General features: G+C 39.2%; 1 protein-coding gene and 1 non-coding gene across 2 annotated transcripts; both read left to right on the top strand.

Moving 5' to 3' along the window:
- The first annotated feature begins 1,878 nt into the window (after positions 1–1,878).
- Positions 1,879–2,457, top strand: LOC148209083 (uncharacterized). The gene has a single exon (XM_088117413.1). It carries the CDS (start codon positions 1,945–1,947, stop codon positions 2,455–2,457), a length of 513 nt encoding a protein of 170 aa, XP_087973539.1. The 5' UTR covers positions 1,879–1,944.
- A 4,833-nt stretch (positions 2,458–7,290) lies between these two features.
- On the top strand, positions 7,291–7,397 carry LOC148209082 (small nucleolar RNA R71). Its single transcript, XR_015787476.1, has one exon. It is a non-coding gene; the product is annotated as a small nucleolar RNA R71 (small nucleolar RNA).
- The last annotated feature ends 15,654 nt before the right edge of the window (positions 7,398–23,051 follow it).

Raw genomic sequence — 23,051 nt, 5'->3', positions numbered from 1 at the left:
TATGAGTTTGTCGTGATGTCTTTTGGACTCACAAATGCTCCGGCAGCCTTTATGGATCTAATGAATCGGGTCTTTAAGGAGTATTTAGATTCTTTTGTCATCGTGTTCATCGACGACATCCTGATATACTCCAAGACTGAGCAGTGCCACGAAGAACATCTCAGGCAGGTTTTGACTACACTACGAGGAAATAAGTTGTATGCAAAGTTTTCAAAGTGTGAGTTCTGGCTGGACCAAGTGGCTTTCCTAGGACACATAGTCACCAGAGAAGGTATTGCAGTAGACCCCGCCAAGGTAGAAGCTGTTAGCCATTGGCCAAGACCTAGTTCAGTTACAGAGATTCGTAGTTTCCTCGGCTTGGCTGGTTATTACAGAAAGTTCATCCAGAATTTCTCTCGGGTAGCGGCACGGTTGACGCAGTTGACTCGTAAGAATGCTACCTTCACTTGGAGCAGCGAGTGTGAGGAGGCTTTCCAAGAACTGAAGAAGCGTTTGGTGTCTGCACCGGTATTAACTGTCCCCGATGGGACGGGAGGTTTGGTGGTTTACGGCGACGCCTCGCGAAGGGGCTTGGGATGTGTGCTGATGCAACATGGGAAAGTTATAGCTTATGCTTCTCGACAACTGAAGGCGCATGAGCTTAACTATCTCACTCATGATTTAGAATTAGCAGCAGTGGTCTTCGCCTTAAAGTTGTGGAGGCACTACCTTTACGGAGAGAGAATTCAGGTCTTCACGGATCATCAGAGTTTGAAGTACCTTTTCACTCAGAAGGAGCTTAATTTGAGACAGGGGCGGTGGTTAGAGTTAGTGAAGGACTATGACTGTGAGATCAGTTACCATTCGGGTCAAGCAAAAGTGGTGGCTGATGCTCTTAGTAGAAGGGCGGCAAGTGTGGCATCTCTGGTTGCGATCTGCAGTCCAATGCACAGCGAGTTGGAAAGCTTGGAGGTAGAGCTGACGGTGGATGATGTCTCCGCACGGTTGGCTCGACTCTCGTTGGAACCCAGTCTGAGGCAGCGGATCATTGTTGCCCAAAAGGAAGACCCTAGCTTGGCCAAAGGCTTTAGTATGGTGGGCCATGGGGATTTCACTCTCTCAGGTGAGGCAGCTTTACTTTTTCGCGGAAGGTTGTGTGTGCCAAAAGATTATTCTTTGAGGAAGGACTTATTGGGAGAGGCACACAATACTCCCTACTCGGTCCATCCAGGAAGTACCAAAATGTACCAAGACCTCAAGAAACATTGCTGGTGGCATAACATGAAGAGGGAAATAGCTCAGTTTGTTAGCAAGTGTTTGACTTGCCAACAGGTAAAGGCTTCAAGACAGAGACCTGCTGGATTGCTGCAACCTTTGAGCATACCAGTCTGGAAGTGGGACGATGTGGCTATGGACTTCATTACAGGACTACCAAGGACGGTGAAGGGATTCACTGTGATTTGGGTAGTTGTAGATCATTTCACCAAGTCTGCTCACTTTATTCCCGGTAAGGCCACGTATACAGTAGAAAAATGGGCGAAACTGTATTTGCAAGAAATTGTCAGGCTACATGGTATACCGGTATCCATAGTGTCCGATCGAGACTCGCGTTTCACCTCGACTTTTTGGCGGAGTCTACACAAGTCCCTGGGCACTAAGTTGGACTTTAGCACGGCGTTTCACCCCCAAACCGATGGTCAGACGGAGCGCGTGAACCAGGTTTTAGAGGACATGCTCAGAGCTTGCATGTTAGACTTTGGTGGTAGTTGGGACAGGTATCTCTACCTGATAGAGTTCGCTTATAATAACAGTTTTCAGGCCACGATTGGGATGGCCCCATACGAGGCACTGTATGGGAAGGAGTGTCGATCTTCGGTTAATTGGGACGAAGTCGGAGAAAGAGTTCTCTTGGGACCGGATTTGGTGCAGGCGACTAACAGTGCCATTCAAAAGATCAGGGGAAGGATGCAAGTCGCACAGAGCCGTCAAAAAAGTTATGCAGACGTCAGGCGTAGAGAGCTCGAATTTGTGGTAGGTGAACGGGTGTTTCTTCGTATGGCACCCGTAAAGGGGATTTTGCGTTTTGGGAAGAAGGGCAAGCTCAGCGCAAGGTTCATTGGGCCTTTTGAAATTTTGGAACGTATCGGGCCGGTCGCGTATAGGTTGGCCTTGCCACCATCGTTGGCAACAGTGCACAATGTGTTTCATGTGTCTATGTTGAGGAAGTACATTCATGACCCTTCGCACGTCTTGGACCCTGAACCATTACAACTGGATGAGTCCTTGTGCTACGAGGAGATACCCGTCAGAATTTTGGCAAGAGAAACCAAGTTATTGAGGAACCGGACGATTCGCTTGGTTAAGGTTTTGTGGAGGAACCACCAAGTGGAAGAAGCTACTTGGGAGCGGGAGGACGATATCAAGGCGAGATACCCGGAACTATTAGAACAGTCAACTTTCGGGGACGAAAGTTTTTGAAGGAGGGAAGCCTGTAACGCCCCGAGTCCCTCAGGTTAGTTAGTCTCGAATTGGGAGATTTTTCTTTTAATTTTCAAAGTGAACGTTAATTGAATTTATTTATATTTATCGGGCTCTAAAATCCAATTAAATTAATATTTACCGGATCTTGTGTGGTGGGTCTTGTTTAGGAGGGGGGTAGATTTCTTATCTTTGGGCTTGGATTTATTGGACCTCCTTTGGGTTATTTTGTTTTTAAAACAAAGGGAAAAAGAAAGAAAACAAAAACAAAACCCTAGCTCATTCCTTCTTTTCTCTTTTCTTCTTCTTCTTCTCCCTAGCCCCCCCCCCCTCTCGTTCTTCTTCGTTTTCCAATTCCCGCTGCCCCTCCCTTCGTTTTTCGGCAGCCCCTCCGACGCTCGACGCAGCACCGGTGCTGCTAACCACTACGACCGGGACGTCGACTTGTAGCAGCGTCGGACGAAGGACCACGCCCGGCGGCCGGCGACCAAATAGCAGCAGCAGGCGGCGCGCCTCAAAGTTCCGGCACCTGCAGCAGCGGCGGCGCGTTTCCCCGGCGTCGGCAACTGACCAGCGCAGCTCCTCTCCGCGGCGGCACACGGCGGCGACCCAGATCTGCGGCGGCGCACGGTGGACGGGTGTACAGCGGCGAACCGGCCGCGGTCGGCTACTTCGATCCGACGGACAGCGACTCCAGCGGCGGGATTTGTACGTTACAGCAGCGTTTAGGACGTTTGGCGGCGACCCACATCCGTTCGAAGCTCGATTTAGGCTACCCACACCTTGGCAAGCTAGATCTAGGTGACCCACATCCATACGAAGTCGGTTTGGTGGTAATGTGTCATTCGAATCCTTTTAGAGTTGAATTTCGGAGGCCAAATAGGTTGTTTAATGTGCTGTATTTTCTGTTTCGGTGTGCTTAGGTGTGGAGTCGGCGCAACATTTAAGGGCGCGGTTGTGTGTAAGTAGCACAGGGGCGGGTGCGTGCGTTAGTGTATGTTATTTGGTTGCCGATGTACTGTCTATGATGCTTAATATTTGTTCTGATACGTGGTTGTGCAGTGTTACTCTTGTTTATGTAGTTTTGTATGCATGGTTAGTGTTGAATGTCCGTCGGTGTTAATAGTGTGAATTTTGCATTGTTGAACTGCATAGATCTATTGTAGAATGACGTATGATTGTAGTGAATGTTCGTTAAAGTGAATTTATTTTGGAAATGTACATTGTCTGAATTCGTATGAAGTGTTTGGCGTGTCTCATGAGTTTTTATTATATCTAGCAGTGTTTATTGAATATGGACGTTGGATATTAAGTGTTTGGATGAATTGTGTTGGGCTCCAATCGTTTGAAATTTGTTGACTATGCTCCGTTATGACTAAACTCACTGCGGCGCTGTTGTTAAAATTTGGTATGTTGTGAAAGCATGTTTGGTTTATTGTTTTGCTATTAGAATAATGTTTATGTTGTGGAAGCATGCTGAAATGTGTTGGGGAGTTGTGATATGCATTGAAATCATACTAGTGGTGGTGTTGTTGATGGGCGTTGTGGTGGTTGGTGTTATTAAGGGGTTAGTACTGGAATCTTGGTTGGAGGTTAGAAACGATATGTGGAGTTTTGCAAATTATGAAGTGAATGCGTGAGTGTCAGGGCCTCGGGTATAAATGGTCGGGGACTGATACGTCACTAATTGGGTATCGAGGCCTCGGGTATAAATGGTCGGGGGTCGATACGCCAATATTGGATAAAGATGAGTGTCGAGGCCTCGGGTATAAATGGTCGGGGGTCGATGCGAGGAGTCTTTCGAAAGGAGAACTATTGGGGCCTTGGGTATAAATGGTCAAAGGCCAATAGATTGTAAGACATCGAGGCCTCGGGTATAAATGGTCGAGGGTCGATGCACTAGTGTCGGGCTCTGGGTAAAAATGGTCAGGGGCCGACACTACCAAAAGAATGGTTTCGAAGAGCTCGAATAACTGAGGTGAACATAGTTGTATGTGAGGTGTTAGGGAGCCAGGTGGACGGCAATGGTTTTTATATGATTGTGGTTAGCATCGGGTCTTGTAGAGCATGTTTATGGATGAATGTATAATGTATTAGTAGAGCATGTCTATGGTTGTTCGCATACTGTATTGATAGAGCATGACGATGTATGTTTCCTTTATGGTTATGAGCATGATGTTTGTGTGTGCTTGATGAGGGCTAGTTACGGAGTATATTTTATATACTCACCCCCCCTCTACAATGATTGTTTCAGGTGAAGGACTCGTGGGTGACCATGGTGATGGGACGGAGGAGACCTGACGAGCAAGGACCATAGGCTGCTTAGTTTTCCTGTTTAGTTTAATTCATTGGTTAGGGCCTTATGTTGTGGCCAATAAACGGCTTATTTGCATTTGAATAATTGAGAGATTTTTCCTTGTTGTTATCTTGCTTCGGGTTAGGTGCCTATTTGAGTTTTATTCCTTTTGTTTAGATTCATATAGATTGAATAATAAACTTGCCTCGTGAGGTGTTTCACGAATGTTGTTGAATGTTATTCCATGAGATTGGTTTATCGTTAATTTGATGAGGAGTGGAACTTGATTTTTTATAAGTTTATGTGCATAGAAAGTTGGCAGGATGTAGCCGGGGTTAAATTTGATTAGTTGGGTAGTTAATGTGACCCAGAGGTGTGCGGAAAATTCTGGGTCGTTACAAGGCTACTGTCTCATGCTCGCCTAACTTCTTACTAGGGGTGTACATCGGTCGATCGGTGTCGATTTTGGGCCAAAACTGATACTGACCGTCGGCCTTTAGATTGTCGATCGGTCGGTGCATTTTCATTCTTTTCCCTTTGGATAAACCGACCGATTATTGTCGGTTTCGGTCGGTCTGTTTAGTCGGTTTTCGTTGAAGATATCATCGTGTCTCCTCGGACCTCTGTTCGAAAAAAAAATACCATTGTTGCCGCTGTGGAGTGAGAAATTTTTTTGAAAGGCTTCACCGATGAAAAAGAAGAAGAGTTAGAGGGTAGGAATGAGAGAAAAGGAAGGAGAAACGGCAAAAAAACAGCTTTGAAATGGTAACGAAAATAGAGAAAGAAAAAGGAAGAAAAAAGAATAAAATCGAGAAGAATGAAGAAGGAAGTTGAGGAAGTGAAGGGAGAGAGAGATGAAAGAAGAAAAAATGGAGAAGAATGGAAGAAGAAAGTTGAGAAAGTGAAGGGAGAAGGATGAATGACGAAGAAATGAGAGAGAGAAACAATAATTAACAAAATTAAATGATAGGGGAAACGAAGATGAGAGAGGAGAAAGGAATAATAAATTGTTGTTGTTTCGAGAAAACCATGTGCAGTAGCTGTTTTTATATTAAAACCACTTTGAATGCTGGCACGTAGAAAGAGAATTGCATTGGGATGTAAGATAAAATTAAATATAGCCGTTGGATTAAATTGATGGTAAATGGATTGATGTAAAAGTCGGTCGGTCGGTCGGCTTTTCTTCTTTTGGAACTATCAACCGACCGACCGATTAATTTTTAAACTCTAAAACTGAAACCGACCGAAGCACAGCCAAAACCGACCGAACCGACTTATTTTGGTCGATTTTGGTCGGTCGGGTCTGTTTTCCAGAGACCAGTGTGCACCACTACTTTTTACGCCTAGATCTGATGTCTTTTAAAAACTTAGTGTAGTTAGGAATTTTTTCTAAAGCATCTATGAGAGGTATATTGATATGCAACTGTTTTAGAATCTCAAAAAACTTCTTAAAATGACTGTCCTGATTCTTTTTAACTAGCCTTTGGGGGAAAGGTGGAGGAATCTTAATATTACCTACCTGTGGAGTAGTGTTGGGCACTATTTGCTTACCTTTATCTGCCTTCTTACCTTTTTCTTCTTAACTTACAGGTTCTGCTTTCTCTTCTTGTTGTGGATTGGAGGTGGATGCAAGAACAGGTGTAACTGCTTTAGTTCCTTCGTCTGGAAGTGAGGGTCCATCATAACTTAATCCGCTTCTCGTGATAACAGCCTTATAGTGCTCCTTTCCCTCACGATCTCGCTTCGGGTTTTCTGTGTGTCCAGGCAATGTACCTTGGGGTCTAGATTTCTGGTCATTTGCAATCTGCCCCACTTGCATCTCTAAGTTTCTTATTGCAGCGTCAGTTCTTGTCATGAACTCTTTCATCATGGCCTCCAAACTTGCGTTGCTACCACTTTGCTGAGTAGTATTTTGACCTCTTTACTGATTATACTGTTGAGGCTGCGACGCCGGTTGAGTTGGAAAACCAGGAGAAGTGTAGTTTTGCTTGTATTGTTGAGCAGGTGCTTGTGCACTGCTACTAGCTACTCCTTGGTTACTCCATGAAAAGTTTGGATGGTGCCTCCATCCAGGGTTGTAAGTGTTTGAATGCGGGTTGAAATTCTACTGGGCACCTTGACATACATAGAAAATAGACGCTGGATTAGCTGGACAGTTCTCCTACAAGTGGTTATCACCACAATAGACACAAGATATATCTGAAATTTGTAAAATAGGAGAGGGTTTAGGTATCGCTGAAGTGATGGTTTTGGTTTCCTTCTTCATTGTCAACTGCTTTAACATCTGGTTCATAGCCGCCATTTGGGCTTGCATTGAAGCTACTGTATCTAACTCAAAGATTCCAGCTGATACTTGCTTCTTTGGTAATGACATTTCTATTTCGCCTTGGTCATTAATGTCTATCATCTTATTCAAGATAATAACGATCTCATTTATCGACTTCTCTAACAACGAACCATTGGCTGCAGTGTTCAACATCATCCTTGATGAACGATCCAATCCTCTATATAATTGTCCAATCTGCGCACATGCGGGCAATCCATGGCTCGGGCATCTTCTAAGTAACTCCTTAAAACGCTCCCAAGCTTCTTGAACTGCTTCGTTCTCCTTCTGTCTAAAAGACACAATGTTCTCTCGAAGGTCTGCATTCCTGGTCAAAGTGTGGTACTTTGCCAAAAATTTCTCCGTCAATTCCGCCCATGTGTTGATAGAATTTGGTTCTAACTCGTTTAGCCAAGTCCTTGCACCATCCCTGAGAGAAAAAGGAAACATTTTTAATCTTAGTGAATCCTTAGAGACACCAAGAAGCTGAAATGCATTAGCTATTTCAATAAAGGATTTGAGATGGGAGTAAGGATCTTCGTTAATCAATCCTCCGAACTGGCCCATCGTCTGTAACATCTGGAACATGACTGGCTTGAGCTCGAACTGTGCGGCTTGGGGTAAAGGATTATTTATCCCTGAATTTAGGTTGTGGAACGCATGAGTGACATAATTCCGCATGGCTACATCTCAATTATCTGCTAGAAGGATTAGATTAGGAATTTATCCTGCTCGGTTTGCTGCTCCTTCACCTGCCATATCTCCATTCACAGATGGATTTTGTGGCGGGGGAGGATCTTGTGGATTTCTATTCATCTCGATGGTCTCTTCTTCTTCAACTTTTTTCTCTTTTTTACTTTCTTTCTCTTCTCTCAACCTCTGCTCACGCCTTCTCCTCTTAAGGGTTCTTTCAATCTCTGGATCAAAGGTCAACCAACCAGACCCTGTGCTCATATACAACTCCTTTAAAGGTTAGATATAACAATTAAGTCCAATGATAGAGGTATGCAACAATCACACAATGAAATAATTCACTTGAAAAAAATATGATTTGAAAACTTAAGTCCCCGGAAACGGCGCCAAACACTTGTTAGAATTTTCTCTATCTTTAAAAAGATTAGAGACTCGTGCAAGCGCACACAGTCACAAGTAATACTCGGAAGTAATCCAAGGTCGAATCCTCAAGGACTTGTTGCTTTTCAAAATCAAGTAATGCAGTGAAATGGTTCAAATATGCAATTGTGATTTAGGAAGAAAATAGTGGTGAAATGTTGTTGTTTGGGGTTTTAACTAACAAGCAATTTAATGAAACTCAACCTCCTTGTCTCCTACCTTAGTTTTGATGCAAAACATGGAAAACACACTATGTTGGGAAAATGCACCAAGTGCAATTTCTGACTTTTCTTGGGATTTGAGTTCTATACTTTCACTACCGCTTTTGGTTGCTGCAGAGGCTAGGGTAACCTACAATCATATTCCTATGTGTGATTACAATCCTAGAGAATATCTACCAACTCATTTGTATTATGGGTCAGAGGGTCTATGCCTAGGACCATGTTTTATGCGCTTATTCCTAAGTCACATCCCATATTGGTTTCCTATTCTTTTACCTAACTCACATTTCCCAAGGTTGGGCTTTGGTGTATAAATTAAGTTCCCACTGACCAAATGGAAAAAGACGTAAAGATAAGTTTTTAGAAACCAACCCAAAAAAGTGTCAAGCGCAATCTGGCCAAAATCCCGAGCGTGTTGAAAATCAAATCATTTGACTAAGGCATTCCACAACGAGGTTGATAACTAATTTAGAACATAATTAAATGAAAGTAAATGCACGAAAACATAAAGAAAGTATTTTTCATTGAATTTAAATGAATAAATAAGCCGTACAAGGAGTTCTAGCTTGACCCTCTTCTCTCTCGAGCGTGAGGGGAGTTGAAACTCACTAAAGAACTTTAAGATAACAGAATGAACAAAGAACGGAAGTAAGAACTTGAATTAAAAGCATTACGAAAGGTAAAAGCGTGAAAAACGAAGAAATGAACAACTAGAACATGAACATAAACCCTAAAAACGTGTTCTACAACTAGAGAGCAACTAAGAGAAGATGAAATGAAGCTTGGAATGGATGATTTGCTGAGGGATGGATGGCTTCCTTTTATAGCACCATAGGTTGGTTGAAACTCCCCTCCATTTTAAGTGGAAACGGGTTGAGATTCACCTAACCACCTCACTTGGACTTGGACTCACGGTTTTAAACATGTGGGAAATGTCATCCTTGCCAATCATTAATCAAAACGTGTGTTTTGACAAATTGCCCTCCAAAAATGCGCCAGGCGCAATTCTGCAAAAAACAGAATTCTGTTATTTTCTTCCAACTTTGACCGCATTTATCTCATATTTTTCCTAAAGTGCCATAGTTTGACTTTTATGCAGAAATAATCTATGTATGTTCTACTTTAAAAATATGTGGTCCTTTTTGGCAAATAATAATCGGAAATGGGTCAAAAAAGTGGTCAAACAGGGCTACCGAAACATGTTTCTACAGTAAAAAGTCAACCCTAACAATACACCCCACTTCATCAACAAATTTGTAGCATCATTACTGGTGAAATACAACATCATGCATAAAGTCTCCACAGCATTGAAAGGATGTTAATCCCGCAGCGGAAGTAAGGAACGTGTTCTTGAATTTTAAGGATACAAATACATCATATTGAAGGAAAATACAGGGGAAGGTAAACTTAAGGAAAATACAGGGGAAGGTAAACTTACTTTTGAGAAACCTTTCTTCAAGAAATCACAAACGAACACCACCACCGATCTTCTCAACTGTTCTCTAGGTACGAGAATCTGCTTGTGGGAGAAACGAACTTGGAAATTGGGTTAGAGAGAGATCTTTAGAATAGAAAATTACAGGAAGAGGTTTTTTCTTCTTAAGTTTTGTTTTATGCAAAACCATTCTGCGAAAACCAATATGACGTGAGGAGTTATAACAAACCGGGGAGTGTTTAATATTAATATTAATTCATATTAATTAATATTAAATATATTAAAATTAATAAGTAATAAATAATATATATAAAGTTAATTAATCTTATTAATTTATTAATTAATTATTAATCTAATTAATAATTAATTATATAAATATATATATATATATATTAATTAAATAATTAACACTTAATTATTTATTCCCAAAATAGAATCATATTCTAAAGCAATTCTCTCGTATAACCTATAGTTGTAATGTAAATCGTATGCACATTATTTTTAACCTATAGTTTTAATATGAATCCTATTCATATTGAATTTTATTTGAATCTCATTCAAATAATTACTCTCATAATATATACTTTCAATTTAGAAATAACCATATATTATAATGTATCAATACATATAATTCCTTGAGCAATTTGAAAATTTCAAATTCTTCCAAGAAACTAGATCCTCATTTTACCCGTTGTGAGCTAGCAAGGGGACCTAATAGACTTGCAGATCATAAGCTTCAACGATACGAGATTAATCGAGAGTAAATCAACATTCGTTAACTTTGGATCGCTCCACTAAAAACCCGCAAATGCACTCTTCTCACTGCATAATGTTTTTAGTATCCATGGATATACGACCATTAACGACAAGTCAATCCTTCACGAGTGCCTGTAACTCAAATTGGGTCAAATTACCGTTTTACCCCTTAGTTACATCTTACTCCTTAAATACCACTGCTCCTCTAATGAACAACCCAATTATGGTCCGACCAATAACCGGAAGTCCCTCTCAGGCTAGTGAGAGGGTGTGGCCCCTTGTTTAAGTCCCGGAGTCAGCATTTGAGAGAACACTCATCTACTCCCCTAAAGTCGGGAGGAGTGAATTTCATCTTGTGAAGTTATGATCCCAGCTCTCCACTTGGTCTCATCCCCAAAATGGTAGGAATATTGAATCGGCGACTCGGGCCACTCTCATCCATACAGATCAATGGACGAGCCTTCACGGGCAGGAGTCCATGACTCACTCAGGATTGAGAATGAGTTGTCTGATCATCCTATGAAATAGTAATCTGTTAGTCAATGGTGTTACATCTAAAGATTGGTTATTTCACGGTCTGGTCTTATACAAACTTGTTGTATAGGATACCCCCACTCGCATGTCTCCACACGAATGACCTGGATCGGGTCGTCTGTAACATTTACAAAGTGGGTTGTATCCATAATGTTTCCAAGGTAAGGTACCCAGCCTTATCCATATACTATAGACCCTTTAGATTATTCCTGAGACATTATCCACTTGTATGTCGATGGTATATCAATTATATACCCGGTATATATATGTCCCGGTTACATGATAAAAACCCTGGATGTTTAGTTTATTGGATTTGGATAATGCAATGCTATAAGTTCAACAACAAATTGATTGAATATCAAATCATAACTTTATTGAACATAAATTTCTTTTTACATAAATACAATCTACGAGTTTAAGGCAACACACCCAACAAGTATATCACCCTCAATCGAATGGTCAAGCTAATATATCAAATACGGATATAAATAGTATCCTTGTGAAGGTAGTCAGTACCAACAATAGAGATTGGGCAATGAAACTTGACGATGCTCTATGGGCCTACCGTACAACAGTTAAAACCTTGTTGGGAACCTTTCCTTATAAGTTGGTGTTTGGAAACCTGTCATCTTCTGGTGAAGCTAAAGCATAAGGCATTCTAGGCCTTAAAGAAGCTAAACCTAGACTATGCTGCAACAGAGGATTTACATCACTTACAAATGCTGGAGCTTGATGAGTTCAGGTAAGACCAAGCGATGGCATGACGCAAAAATCCAACCTAGGCATTTCAAAAAGGGACAACAAGTCATCTTGTATAATTCACGATTGAAACTCTTTCCAAGGAAGCTCTAACCTAGATGGTCTAGACCATTTTTGGTATCACATGTGTTTCCCATAGAGCTATCATAGTACAAGAGGCTGATTCAGGAAGAAAATTCATTGTTAATGGTCAGAGGCTGAAGCACTATTATGAAGAGCAACTGGTGAGAGATGCTGGAGCTCACCAGTTCGTAGTGAATTACCATAATGCAAGAATGAATAAATGGAATAGGATGCTTTGTCAAATCATTGTATTGCTCCAGCATTGACTTTTGTGTCTTTCCTTCGTTTTCTTGTTTCTGTATATTTTGCTTAACTATAGTTTAATTTTAAATCTCTTTTTTAGGGGAAATTTAAATCAGTCTAGCCAAGCAGTTTGCAAAAGAAAGTGGGAGGCAGCTTTGATAGGATGTGTGATGTTAGGGTTGACTTTTTACTATAGAAACATGTGTCAGTAGGCCATGACCATGTTTTTTACCCCTTTCCCATCATTATTTCCCAAAAAGAATTACATATTCTTAAAGTAGAACATGCATAGAACATTTCTGTACAAAAGTCAGACTATGGTACTTTAGGAAAATTATGAGAAAAACGCGGTCAAAGTTGGAAGAAAATAATAGTTTTATGTTTTGCAGGAATTGCCCCTGATGCAATTTTGGAGGACAATTTTGCCAAAACATGTGTTTTGATTAATGAGGTGCAATGTGGACATTTCCCATGTGTTTGAATCAAAGTATAATCGTGAGTCTAAGTCAAGTGGGAGTGGTTAGGTGTATCTGAACTCATTTCCACCTAAAAAGATAGGAAGTTCAATAACTCCAAGGGCCTATATAAGAAAGTCAATCTTCCACTTGCAAATCATCCCTTCCAAGCTTGTTTTCAACTTCATTTACTTTCCCCTTCGTTGTAGAACTCATTCTTAGGCTTTAGATTCAAGTTTTAGTTGTTATTTCCTTGTATTTTCATATTTTTTTCTTCCCTTATCGCTTTTAATTCAAGTTCTATCTTTTATTCTACATTTATTTTGTTCTTCTTACGTTCTTTAGTGAGTTTACACTCCCCTCACGCTCGAGAGAGAAGAGGGTAAAGCTAGAACTCATTGTACGGCTTGTTTAGTCATTTTAATTCAATGAAAAATACTTCCTTTATGTTTTCGTGCATTTTCTTTCCTTTAAAAATGTTCTAAATTAGTTATCAATCTCTTTGTGGAATGCCTTAGTCAAAATGATTTGATTTTCAACACGCTCAGGATTTACCTAGAATTGCGCCTGACACTTTTTTGGGTTGGTTTCTAAAAACTTCTCGTATTTTTTCCATGGCCAGTGGGGAACTTGATTTATACACTAAAGCCCCAACCTTGAGAAGGGTGAGTTAGGTAAAATAATAGGAAACCAATATGGGATGTAACTTAGACATAAGCGTATAAATTATGGTCCTAGACATAGACCCACTGACCCATAATGCATGTGAGTTGATAATTATTCTCTAGGAATATAATCACACATAAACATATGATTGTAAGTTACCCTAGCCTCTACAGAAACTAAAAGCGGTAATGAAAGAGTAGAACTCAGTTTCCGAAGAAAAGTTAGGATCGAGCCAGGTGCATTTTCCCAACATCGTGTATTTTCCATGTTTTACATCAAAACTAAGGTAGAAAGCAAAGATGTTGAGCTTTATTACATTGTTTCATAGTTAAAACCCCAAACAACAACATTTCATCACATTTTTCTTCCTAAATCACAATTGCATATTTGAATCATTTTACGGTATTACTTGATTTTGAAAAGCAAGAAGTCCCTAAGGATTCGACCTTGGATTACTTCTGAGTATTACTTGTGACTGTGTGCGCTTGCATGAGTCTCTATTCTTTTTTAAGGTAACGAAAGTCCCAACAGGTGACATAGGTGAAGAGATAAGAGATAGGGCAGGTGAAGGCTTTAAAGCTTAAGAAAAGAGCGTGGCATGCATGCAGGGCCTCATTATGGGAGAAACGGCATAAATTAATTTGGGGAGAGAAAGGTGAGTAATCATTTTGATTATGGGAAGGATAAACGAATTTGAAGGGATTTGCACATTAATGATTATTGGAGAGAATTTTCAAAATGAAAAAAAAAAATTGTGGGAGGGATTCATCCCTATTTGACCCACGTGTGTCATAACCCACGTTCTCCATATCCTCCCCCCTCCCCCCCATTTTCTCCTTATTCAACTCCCCTCAACGCCAAAACCCTCCACTACTCTTAAATTCCCCTAGCTCCTTTTTTCCTTGTGCTTAAGCGAAACCATAAAATCCTACTCCATCACCGTGCCACGTATCAAGCACAAACCTAATATAAAAAGAGCCCTGGAGGTTCAACTCTCGGAGAGTGAGCACTTCAGCAACGAGTTTGAGTAGGCGCATGACACCATTGAGAGAGTTTCTTTTCTATTTAGAGGAATGCTTAAGAGTATTGTTTTCTTGTTCTATGTTTTCTTCAACAGAACAAAAACTTGTGACGTGGGGAGTTACCCCACGTCACTTAACTCCCCACTCCCCTGCATTTTTGCAAGGGAGTTATTAATTATAATTATATTAATATTATTAATAAATAATAATAATTAATATATTTATTTATTTATTTAATCATATTAATTAATAAATAATTATTAATTATTAATCAAATTAACAATTAATATATATATATATATATAAATCAAATAAATAATTAACACTTAATTATTTATTGCAAAAATAGAATCATATTCTATAGCATTTCTCTTATATAACCTATAGTTGTAATGTACATCTTGTGCACATTAATTTTAACCTATAGTTTTAATATGAATCTTATCCATATTAATTTTTATTTGGATCTCATTCAAATAATTTCTCTCATAATTCATTTTGAATCTTTATCCAAAATTTTGGATAAATAATTTTATACATTCTCTCATATTTTCTCTCATAATAATAAATAATTTTGGATAAAGATTCAAAATTAATACATATTTATATATAATGTATCAATATACATTATATACATTCCCTTCTATAATTTCAACACTTCAAATTATTTCGTAATTCTTGATCCTCGTTTTACGCGTTATAAGCTAGCAAGGGGATCTAATGGACCTACAAATCAGAAGCTCCAACGATGTGAGATTAATCGGTCAAACTCATTGACCGAGTTAATCAACATTGGTTAACTACGAGTCACTCCACTAAAGACCCACAGCTGCACTCTTCTCACTGTAGAATATTTTCGTGTCCACAAATATACGACCCATTAATGGCAAGTCAATCCTTTACGAGTGCTCGTAACTCAAGCTGGGTCAAATTGCCGTTTTACCCTTGAGCTACATCTTACTACTTAAATACCACTGCTCCTCTAGTGAACAACTCGGTTATGGTCCGACCAATAACCGGACGTTCCTCTCGGGCCAGTGAGAGGGTGGGACCTCTTGTTCAAGTCCAGGAGTCAACATTTAAGAGAACACTCATCTACTCCCTAAAGTCGGGGAGGAGTGAATTCCATTTTGTGAAGTTATGCTTCCAGCTCCCCAGTCGCTCCCGTCCCCAAAATGGTAGGAATATTGAGTCGGCGACTCGGGTCACTCTCACCCATACATATCAAAGGACGAGCCCTCACGAGCAGGAGTCCATAACTCACTCAAAATTGAGAATGATTTGTCTGGTCATCCTAAGAAATAGCAATCTGTTAGTTAACGGTGTTACATCTAAAGATTAGCTATTTCGCGGTCTGGTCTTATACAAACTCATTGTATAGGATACTTCCACTCGTATATCTATACACGAACGACCTGGATTGAGTCGTCTGTAATATTTACAGAATGGGTCGTATCCATAGTGTTGTCAGGATAAGGTACCCAGCCTTATCCATATACTATAGACCCTTTAAGTTATTCACGGAACATTATCCACTTGTATATCAGGGGTATATCAAATATATACCTAGTATATCAAATATATACCCAGTATATCAAATATATACCCAATAGATATATTGTCCCGGTTACATGATAACAACCTTGGATGTTTAGTTTATTGGATTTTTGACAATGCAATGCTATGAATTCAACAATAAATTGATTGAATAAAACTTTATTGAATATATATTTGTTTTTACATAAATAAAAACTACGAGTTTAGAGCAACACACCCGACATTTAGACTAAAGGAGACGCCACAGTTTGTGAAGGATGGCGCTCAGCAACTCCCCATTCTTATGGTAGTGAAGTTAGTTTGCAAGTTCTAAACGAACTTAGATCCTGACAGAGTGGGGAGCACAATCGTTCGCGATGTGGAGGTAGACTGGTACCCCAGAAAAATGGAAGTCTAGAAATGAGATGAAGAAAGATCAAAAGAGTTTAATCTTGAGTGCATCAATAAGATGCTAAAGCTCCCCAGCATTTTCGGAAGAAGAGCTAACGAACAAGAGGATTGCTACTGCTACCATTATGTGCTGGTGTCTCCATCTGCGTTTTCTTTACCTCTTTTTTTGAAATGGGTTGTATCTTCCCTCTTGCCCATTGTGTTTTCTTTTTTCTTCATGAGCTAAACCCCATTTTGGGGAAGGTTTATATGTTGTAACTACTGAACAACCAAAACTCTAGTCATTATTAATTGCTATTTAATATAGTTGTGCTTATTTTCTTATTTTTACTAAGCATTGTTAGCCACCTTGTTTAGTTTTCTAGCTTCTGTGTGATACGGAAGGATATATAGTTAGTCGATCTGCTTTGTTTGTGATTAGCCATTTTTCTTTAGTGGGTTTGAGGATACTCAAGGATGTGGTCCCCTAATCATGCTTATAACTTGTTTTTAATGCTTAGGTATCTAGCAACAGGAGTTGTGGGTATCCTTGTTTGGGTGTATCAGAAGGGAAACATGTCGAGTTGAGCAATAGTGAGTGATTTCAGGCTAGAGTCGAGGTCGAAATGTAGTGAAAGCATAATAAATCTTTCCCCTTTTTTCCACATATGTTAACCCTTTTTTCTACTTTTCTATGCTAGAGCTTTTTCTTGTTCCTAGCATTTTTATGTTTGTTCGCCGTTGGTGTCATTTACTTCTTTTGTTTATGCTATTCCAATTACTGTTTTTGTACATTCTTATTTTATTATTTTCTTGCACCATTGGTATTCTCATACATAACCTAAAATATTACTCCAAGTTCCTGTGGATTTGACCTCGTTCGTACTACAATCGACAAATATAGTGTACTTTTGCACTTGTATCCATCATTGTTGTGAGGACGCAACAGTGGCGTATGTAGGTAACAATGTGCAAGTGCCTATGAAAGCTATTGGTTCTTGCAAGTTAAACATGCGGAATGATGCAATTTACTTCTACATGATGTGTTGTATGCACCTAACATACGACGAAATTCACTTAACATCGTATGACTAGATTGGCTAGATAAGGTTTACTAAGTCAATTTGACAAAATTGAATTACCTTTATGTGAAAGATGTATAGCAGGGAAAATGACAAAAAACCCATTTGGTAAAGTAAAAAAGTACACACAGGATTATCTGTAGGGGCGGATTCAGTAAGGGACTATGCCTCCTAAATTTTTTTTATATATAATACATTGTGGTAATTTTGATCGGCACAAGGCTTTTGGCCTATTGGCTTCGTAGGATTTATTAAAATACAAATCAAATTCAAATTTGAATTTGAATTTGGAATTGAAATCGAGGAGCCCTGAAATCTCTCCTCTCTCTCACACTACATCCATGTGAGTGTGGGATACGAGGTGTGTATGATTCCTGGAGAAAAACAGAGAGAATTCTAGGAGATGGATTTTATACCCATGAAACACAGAGACATTAAGGTTCTCAAATTCTTCACCACTTGAAGAATTCAGACTGTGAATCGTGAGATTTTTCTGTTTGTGATTGATCTCCGACTACGACTTGATTTTCGTAGATTCTGCTGTGATGCTACAGAAGGTTACTATCCTATCCCACGAAAAACCCAACAGGCTTTCATGTCAAAATGTTAAGAGGAGCCATAGGACAACATAGGTTTTGAGCCTCTGGTACTCATATTGTCTTCTTTTATGTTTTTGTCAGAAATTGTGATGTTTGAAATAATTTTTCATTTAAAACAAGTTATTTTTATTTTATTTTTGGCTAATATTTTGTATATTATTCTACTTAAAAATATTTGTAAGAAAATAAATTTAATTTTAGTAAAAATATTTTAATAAATATTTTAACTTTCATTATCTTTCTTTGTTATTTCTTAATACACATTATCTTTCTTCTAATATTTGTATAGATAATTTAATTATATTTTCATTTGAACAAGCTAATAAAACGAAAAGAAGCTAATATTAAATTATGTATATATAAAGTAATAATTTTTTTTATTTGTTTTACAATAACTTTTAGCATTTATACTAATCAAACTAATCTCATACATAGTGATTTTGTTATAGTTTACTTTTTACCTATTACTTAATCTACATGTTTAATTATAGAAAATACATCAAAAATTATATTCGAGAAAAAAAAATCACTTTTTTGTTGGGTACTCTGTCCTAAAACTCGTAGTTTGTAAACAGTGATCATTAATGTGAGGTTATTCAGACAAATGTTGTTAAATGAAAGTGAATTTATTTTTTTAATAAATCCAATAAACTACGAACCCTTGGCTATTATAATGAGTACTTGGACTTTATGTGGAGACATAAACTGGATCAAGTTCAAGTAAATAGCCTAAACAGTCTATAGTACATGGATCAAGTTGGGTACTATTTCCTAGAGATACTATTAAATACAGCCCGCTTTATGATTGTTACAAATGTTGTAAGGTGTCATAAACGAAGTGATCCTGATTCGCTCGTGTAGAAACATGTGAGCGGGGGTGTTCTACACAATGAGATTGTGTAAGACTGACCCTGAAATAATCACTGTTACGTATTAACACCGTTTACGGATAACACTGATTAATTTCGTTTATCGATGACCTAAATAACTTGATCTAAATCCTGAGCCATCTATGAACTCCTATTTATTCAGGATTCTCCATTGATCTGCATAGGTGAGAGTAGGCTCATCAGCGCTGCTCAATATGCCTCCCATTTCAGGGATAAGACTGGGTAGATAGCTGGGGACATAGAATTAGCAAGACGGAATTCACTCCTACCCGATTTAGGGGTAGTAGAGAGGTTGTTCCCTTAAGGGCTGATCGGGGTCTTGAACAAGGGGCCCCATCCTCTCACTGGCCCGAGAGGAATTGGATTTAGTGATTCGATCCTAAATCAATTGTTCATTAGAGGGATAGTGGTACTTAAGGAGAAAAGATGTAACTCAGGGGTAAAACGGTTTTTTTTTACCTATCTGAGGTTACGAACGGCCTGTGAAGGATCAACTTACCGATGACGATTATATCGAATGGACACAAATATATCTATAGTGAGGGGAGTGCATCTACAGGCTATAGTGGACAGTCCTATTAGTTAACGAATGTTGATTAACTAAGTTAAAGAGTTTGACCGGTTAGTCTCGAATCGTTGGAGCCCATGATCTGTAGGTCCAACGGGTCTCCATGCTAGCTCATAAAGGATAAAATTGATGAACTAGGTGAAACAAGAATTTGAAGTGTTCAAATTCGGTTTTTAAGGGAATATTGTATTTTATATGAGATATAATATATAATCTAATTGACATTTAATTATTATGGAGAGTATGACTTATTTAAATTAGTTTTAAATAAGTTCAAAGCATGAAAAAGAGTTGTAATTTGATTAATGTGATTAATCAAGCTTAGGTGTCAAAGACCAATTAATATGAGATATTGATTTGGCTTGGTTTTTGTTTTAATAGAAAATTTATATTTCAATTTTCGTTTTTATAAAAATTAGTTTTATCAAAGTTGGATTTTCCCACTAACTAGTGGTTTTTTAAGTGTTTCTTCAAGGCAATAACACCTATCTTTTACATGCTAGTTGTAACGACCCAGAATTTCCCCCACACTTCTAGGTCACGTTAACTACCCAACAGTTTAAACTTAACCCCAAACGCAAGATGCCAACCCCCTATGCAACAATTATATAATAAATCAAGTTCCACCTCTGGTCAATTCAACAATAAATCAATTTCATAGAATATCAATCAACAACATCCGTGGACAACCTCACGGGACAATTTTATTATTCAAACTAGGCAAAACTCAATGAATGGTAGAGAACTAAGATAGACACCTATTCTGAAATAAAATCAATAACAAGTGAGAACCTCCCAATTATTCAAATACGAACAAATAGTTTGTTGACCATAACATAAGGTCTTAACTAATAACTTAAGCTAAGCAAGAGTGACTAAGCAGCCTATGGTCCTCGCGCGTCATGTCTCCTCCGTCTCATCACCACGGCCGCCCACGAGTCCTTCACCTGAAACAATCATTGTAGAGGGGGGCTGAGTATATAAAATATACTCCGTAAGTAGCCCTCACCAACAACACACACACACCATGCTCAACTAAATCATGAAACATTCATAGTCATGCCTTTCATCACATTATGCATTCAAACAGAGACACATTCCATAAAATTTGGTGACAACCACAACCAGGAACACGTTAACTACCAACCCCTAGTCTCCCTAACATCCCAAGTACCTCTACGCTTATCACAGCTATCCTAGTCTTCCACAGTTAACTCCTTCGAGTAGAGTCGGCCCCTGACCATTTTTACCCAGAGCCCCGACACTGCTACATCGGCCCTCGACCATTTTTACCCAAGGCCCCGATGACTTCACCATCTATTGGCCCTTGACCATTTTTACCCAAGGCCCCAATAGCCTTCCTTCCAAAGAACTCCTCGTATCGACCCTCGACCGTTTTTACCCGAGGCCTCGATACTCAAATAGTGACGTATCAGCCCCCGACCATTTATACCCGAGGTCTTGACACTCACTCATTCATTCCCTCCAAGAATCCAACTCTCACCAGAGTCTTACTATATACTTTCTTAAGCCACTACCCCTGCATCTTTCAACTCACAAATACAATTCAGCATGCTTCCACAATATATACAGCTTTCTAATAATGAGATAATAACTCAATCATGCTTAATATCCAACATCATTATTTAACAAGCATTACTAAGTATAATAACTCACAAAACACGCCGAACAATTCATGCATATCCAGGCAACAAACATTACCACAGCAATACTCAACAGTTTAGCAAAGCAGAAATCTCACCATCTTCATCGACAAATATCCAACACTACTCCAAGTATATCGACTAACACAACGAGAATTATTTAGCACAATGACGTAACAAAATTAGTATTAAACGCCACAAAATCAGCACATTAGAGATCATTTAGCCTACATTAACGCACGCACACGCCCCTTGTCTACTTACACACAACCGCGCCCTTAAGTTTTGCGTCGACCTCACACCTAAGCACTAAAACAGAAAAATACAGCAAGTTACGTACACTATTTAGCCTTCGAAATCAATTCTAAAAGGGTTCGAATGACTCATTACCACCAAAACCGACTTCGTATAGATGTGGGTCACCTAGATCTAGCTCGCCAAGGTGTGGGTAGCCTAAATCGAGCTTCGAACGGATGTGGGTCACCGCCAAACATCCTAAACACTGCTGTAACGCATAAATCCCGCCGCTGGAGTTGCTGTTCGTCGGATCGTAGCAGCAGGTCGTCGAGGTTCGCCGCAGATCCGGCCCGTTCGTCGTGCGCTGCCGGTTCGCCGCTGTAACAACCCGTTCGCCGTGCGCCACCGCGGATCTGACCCGTCGTCGTGTGCCGCCGCGAGGAGGAGTGGTGCTAGTTCGTTGCAGACCGCCGGGGAACGCGCCGCCGCTGCTGCAGATCGCCGAGACGTCGGGGAAGTCGCGCCGCCGCTGCTGCTGCTACAGATGCCGCCGCTGCTGCTGTTTCGAGGAGGCGCCGCCGCTTCCGTCGCCGCCATGAGGTGTGGTCGCCGGTGAACAAGAAGAAGAAGAGGGGTGGGTGACGGCTAGGGCAAAAGGAAGAAGGAGAAGAAGAAGATGAAGTCCCTCCCTTTTTCGTTTTCTTTTTCCTTTGTTTTAAAACCAAATTAACCCAATAGAGGCCCAACAAGTCCAAGCCCAAAAGATAAGAAATCCATCCCCCTTTAAAACAAGACCCACCACACAGAGTCCGGTAAATATTAATTTAATTGGAGTTTAGAGCCCAATAAATATAGATAAATTTAATTAACAATTAATTTAAAAATTAAATGAAAAATCTCCTGATTCGAGACTAACTAACCTGAGGGACTCGAGGCATTACACTAGTGGAGTTTGAAGTGGAAGGCATGCAAGGCATGTCTTTGCATGTATTTGGTCTTTATATAGGTGATGAAGATCACTTGGATAAGGTTAATGCTTACTTGCATAAGTGCAGAATTTTTCCACTCAAATTTCTATTATCTTCTCCTAGCCATTAGTGTTTTCCCTTTGTTTTCACTCAAAATTCGGTCCACAACCGTGTTCATCAACCCGAGGATAGCACAGATTTGTCGTTGGTGGTCCCATTGAGTTAGGAGAAGAAATTATAATGGAGGTCTTCAAAGGTATAAAGTTAATATTTTTCTCTTTACCTTTTTCATCATTTTTTCAAGCATGCTTATTTTAGTTAAATTGCTTCATTAAGTGTATTATGATCCTTAGCTTCCGCTGTGCATGTCTAAGAGTTCTATCATTTTTACTCCTAAACTTAGTAAGTTGTATGAAATTTTATCATAAACATTCAATATGACAAATTAAATCCTAAATTTTGATAAGTATTGCAATAATCGACCTCTATTAAATTTTCACTAATTTACCCATTAAGTTAAAATAAAAATTTATGTTAAAAACTCAAAAACAAAAAAGTCATTAATTTAATGAAAATAAAACTTATAAATTTGATTAATGCACAGATAATTAAACAACTCTTCAACTTACAAATCAAAAAACAAAAAAACAGTTCTAATGTTATTTTTTCTAAATCCTATCAATTTCTTACCTTATTTATATTTTATAATTCATTTAACACATACGATACTAACAAATTTTCTGCCAACATGAGCTTAGTTCAACGGTGATTGGC

Source organism: Momordica charantia (genome assembly GCF_013281855.1).
Source record: "Momordica charantia cultivar OHB3-1 chromosome 9 unlocalized genomic scaffold, Mcharantia_2.0 BLBB01000009.1, whole genome shotgun sequence".
In the NCBI taxonomy this organism is placed as follows: domain Eukaryota; kingdom Viridiplantae; phylum Streptophyta; class Magnoliopsida; order Cucurbitales; family Cucurbitaceae; genus Momordica; species Momordica charantia.
Note: the sequence above shows the minus strand (reverse complement) of the source record. Positions and strands in the feature narration are given on the sequence as shown.

Bases quoted from the DNA above. Each gene is read 5' to 3' on its own strand.
- LOC148209083 (XM_088117413.1), top strand. From the start codon at position 1,945: ATGCAAGTCGCACAGAGCCGTCAAAAAAGTTATGCAGACGTCAGGCGT.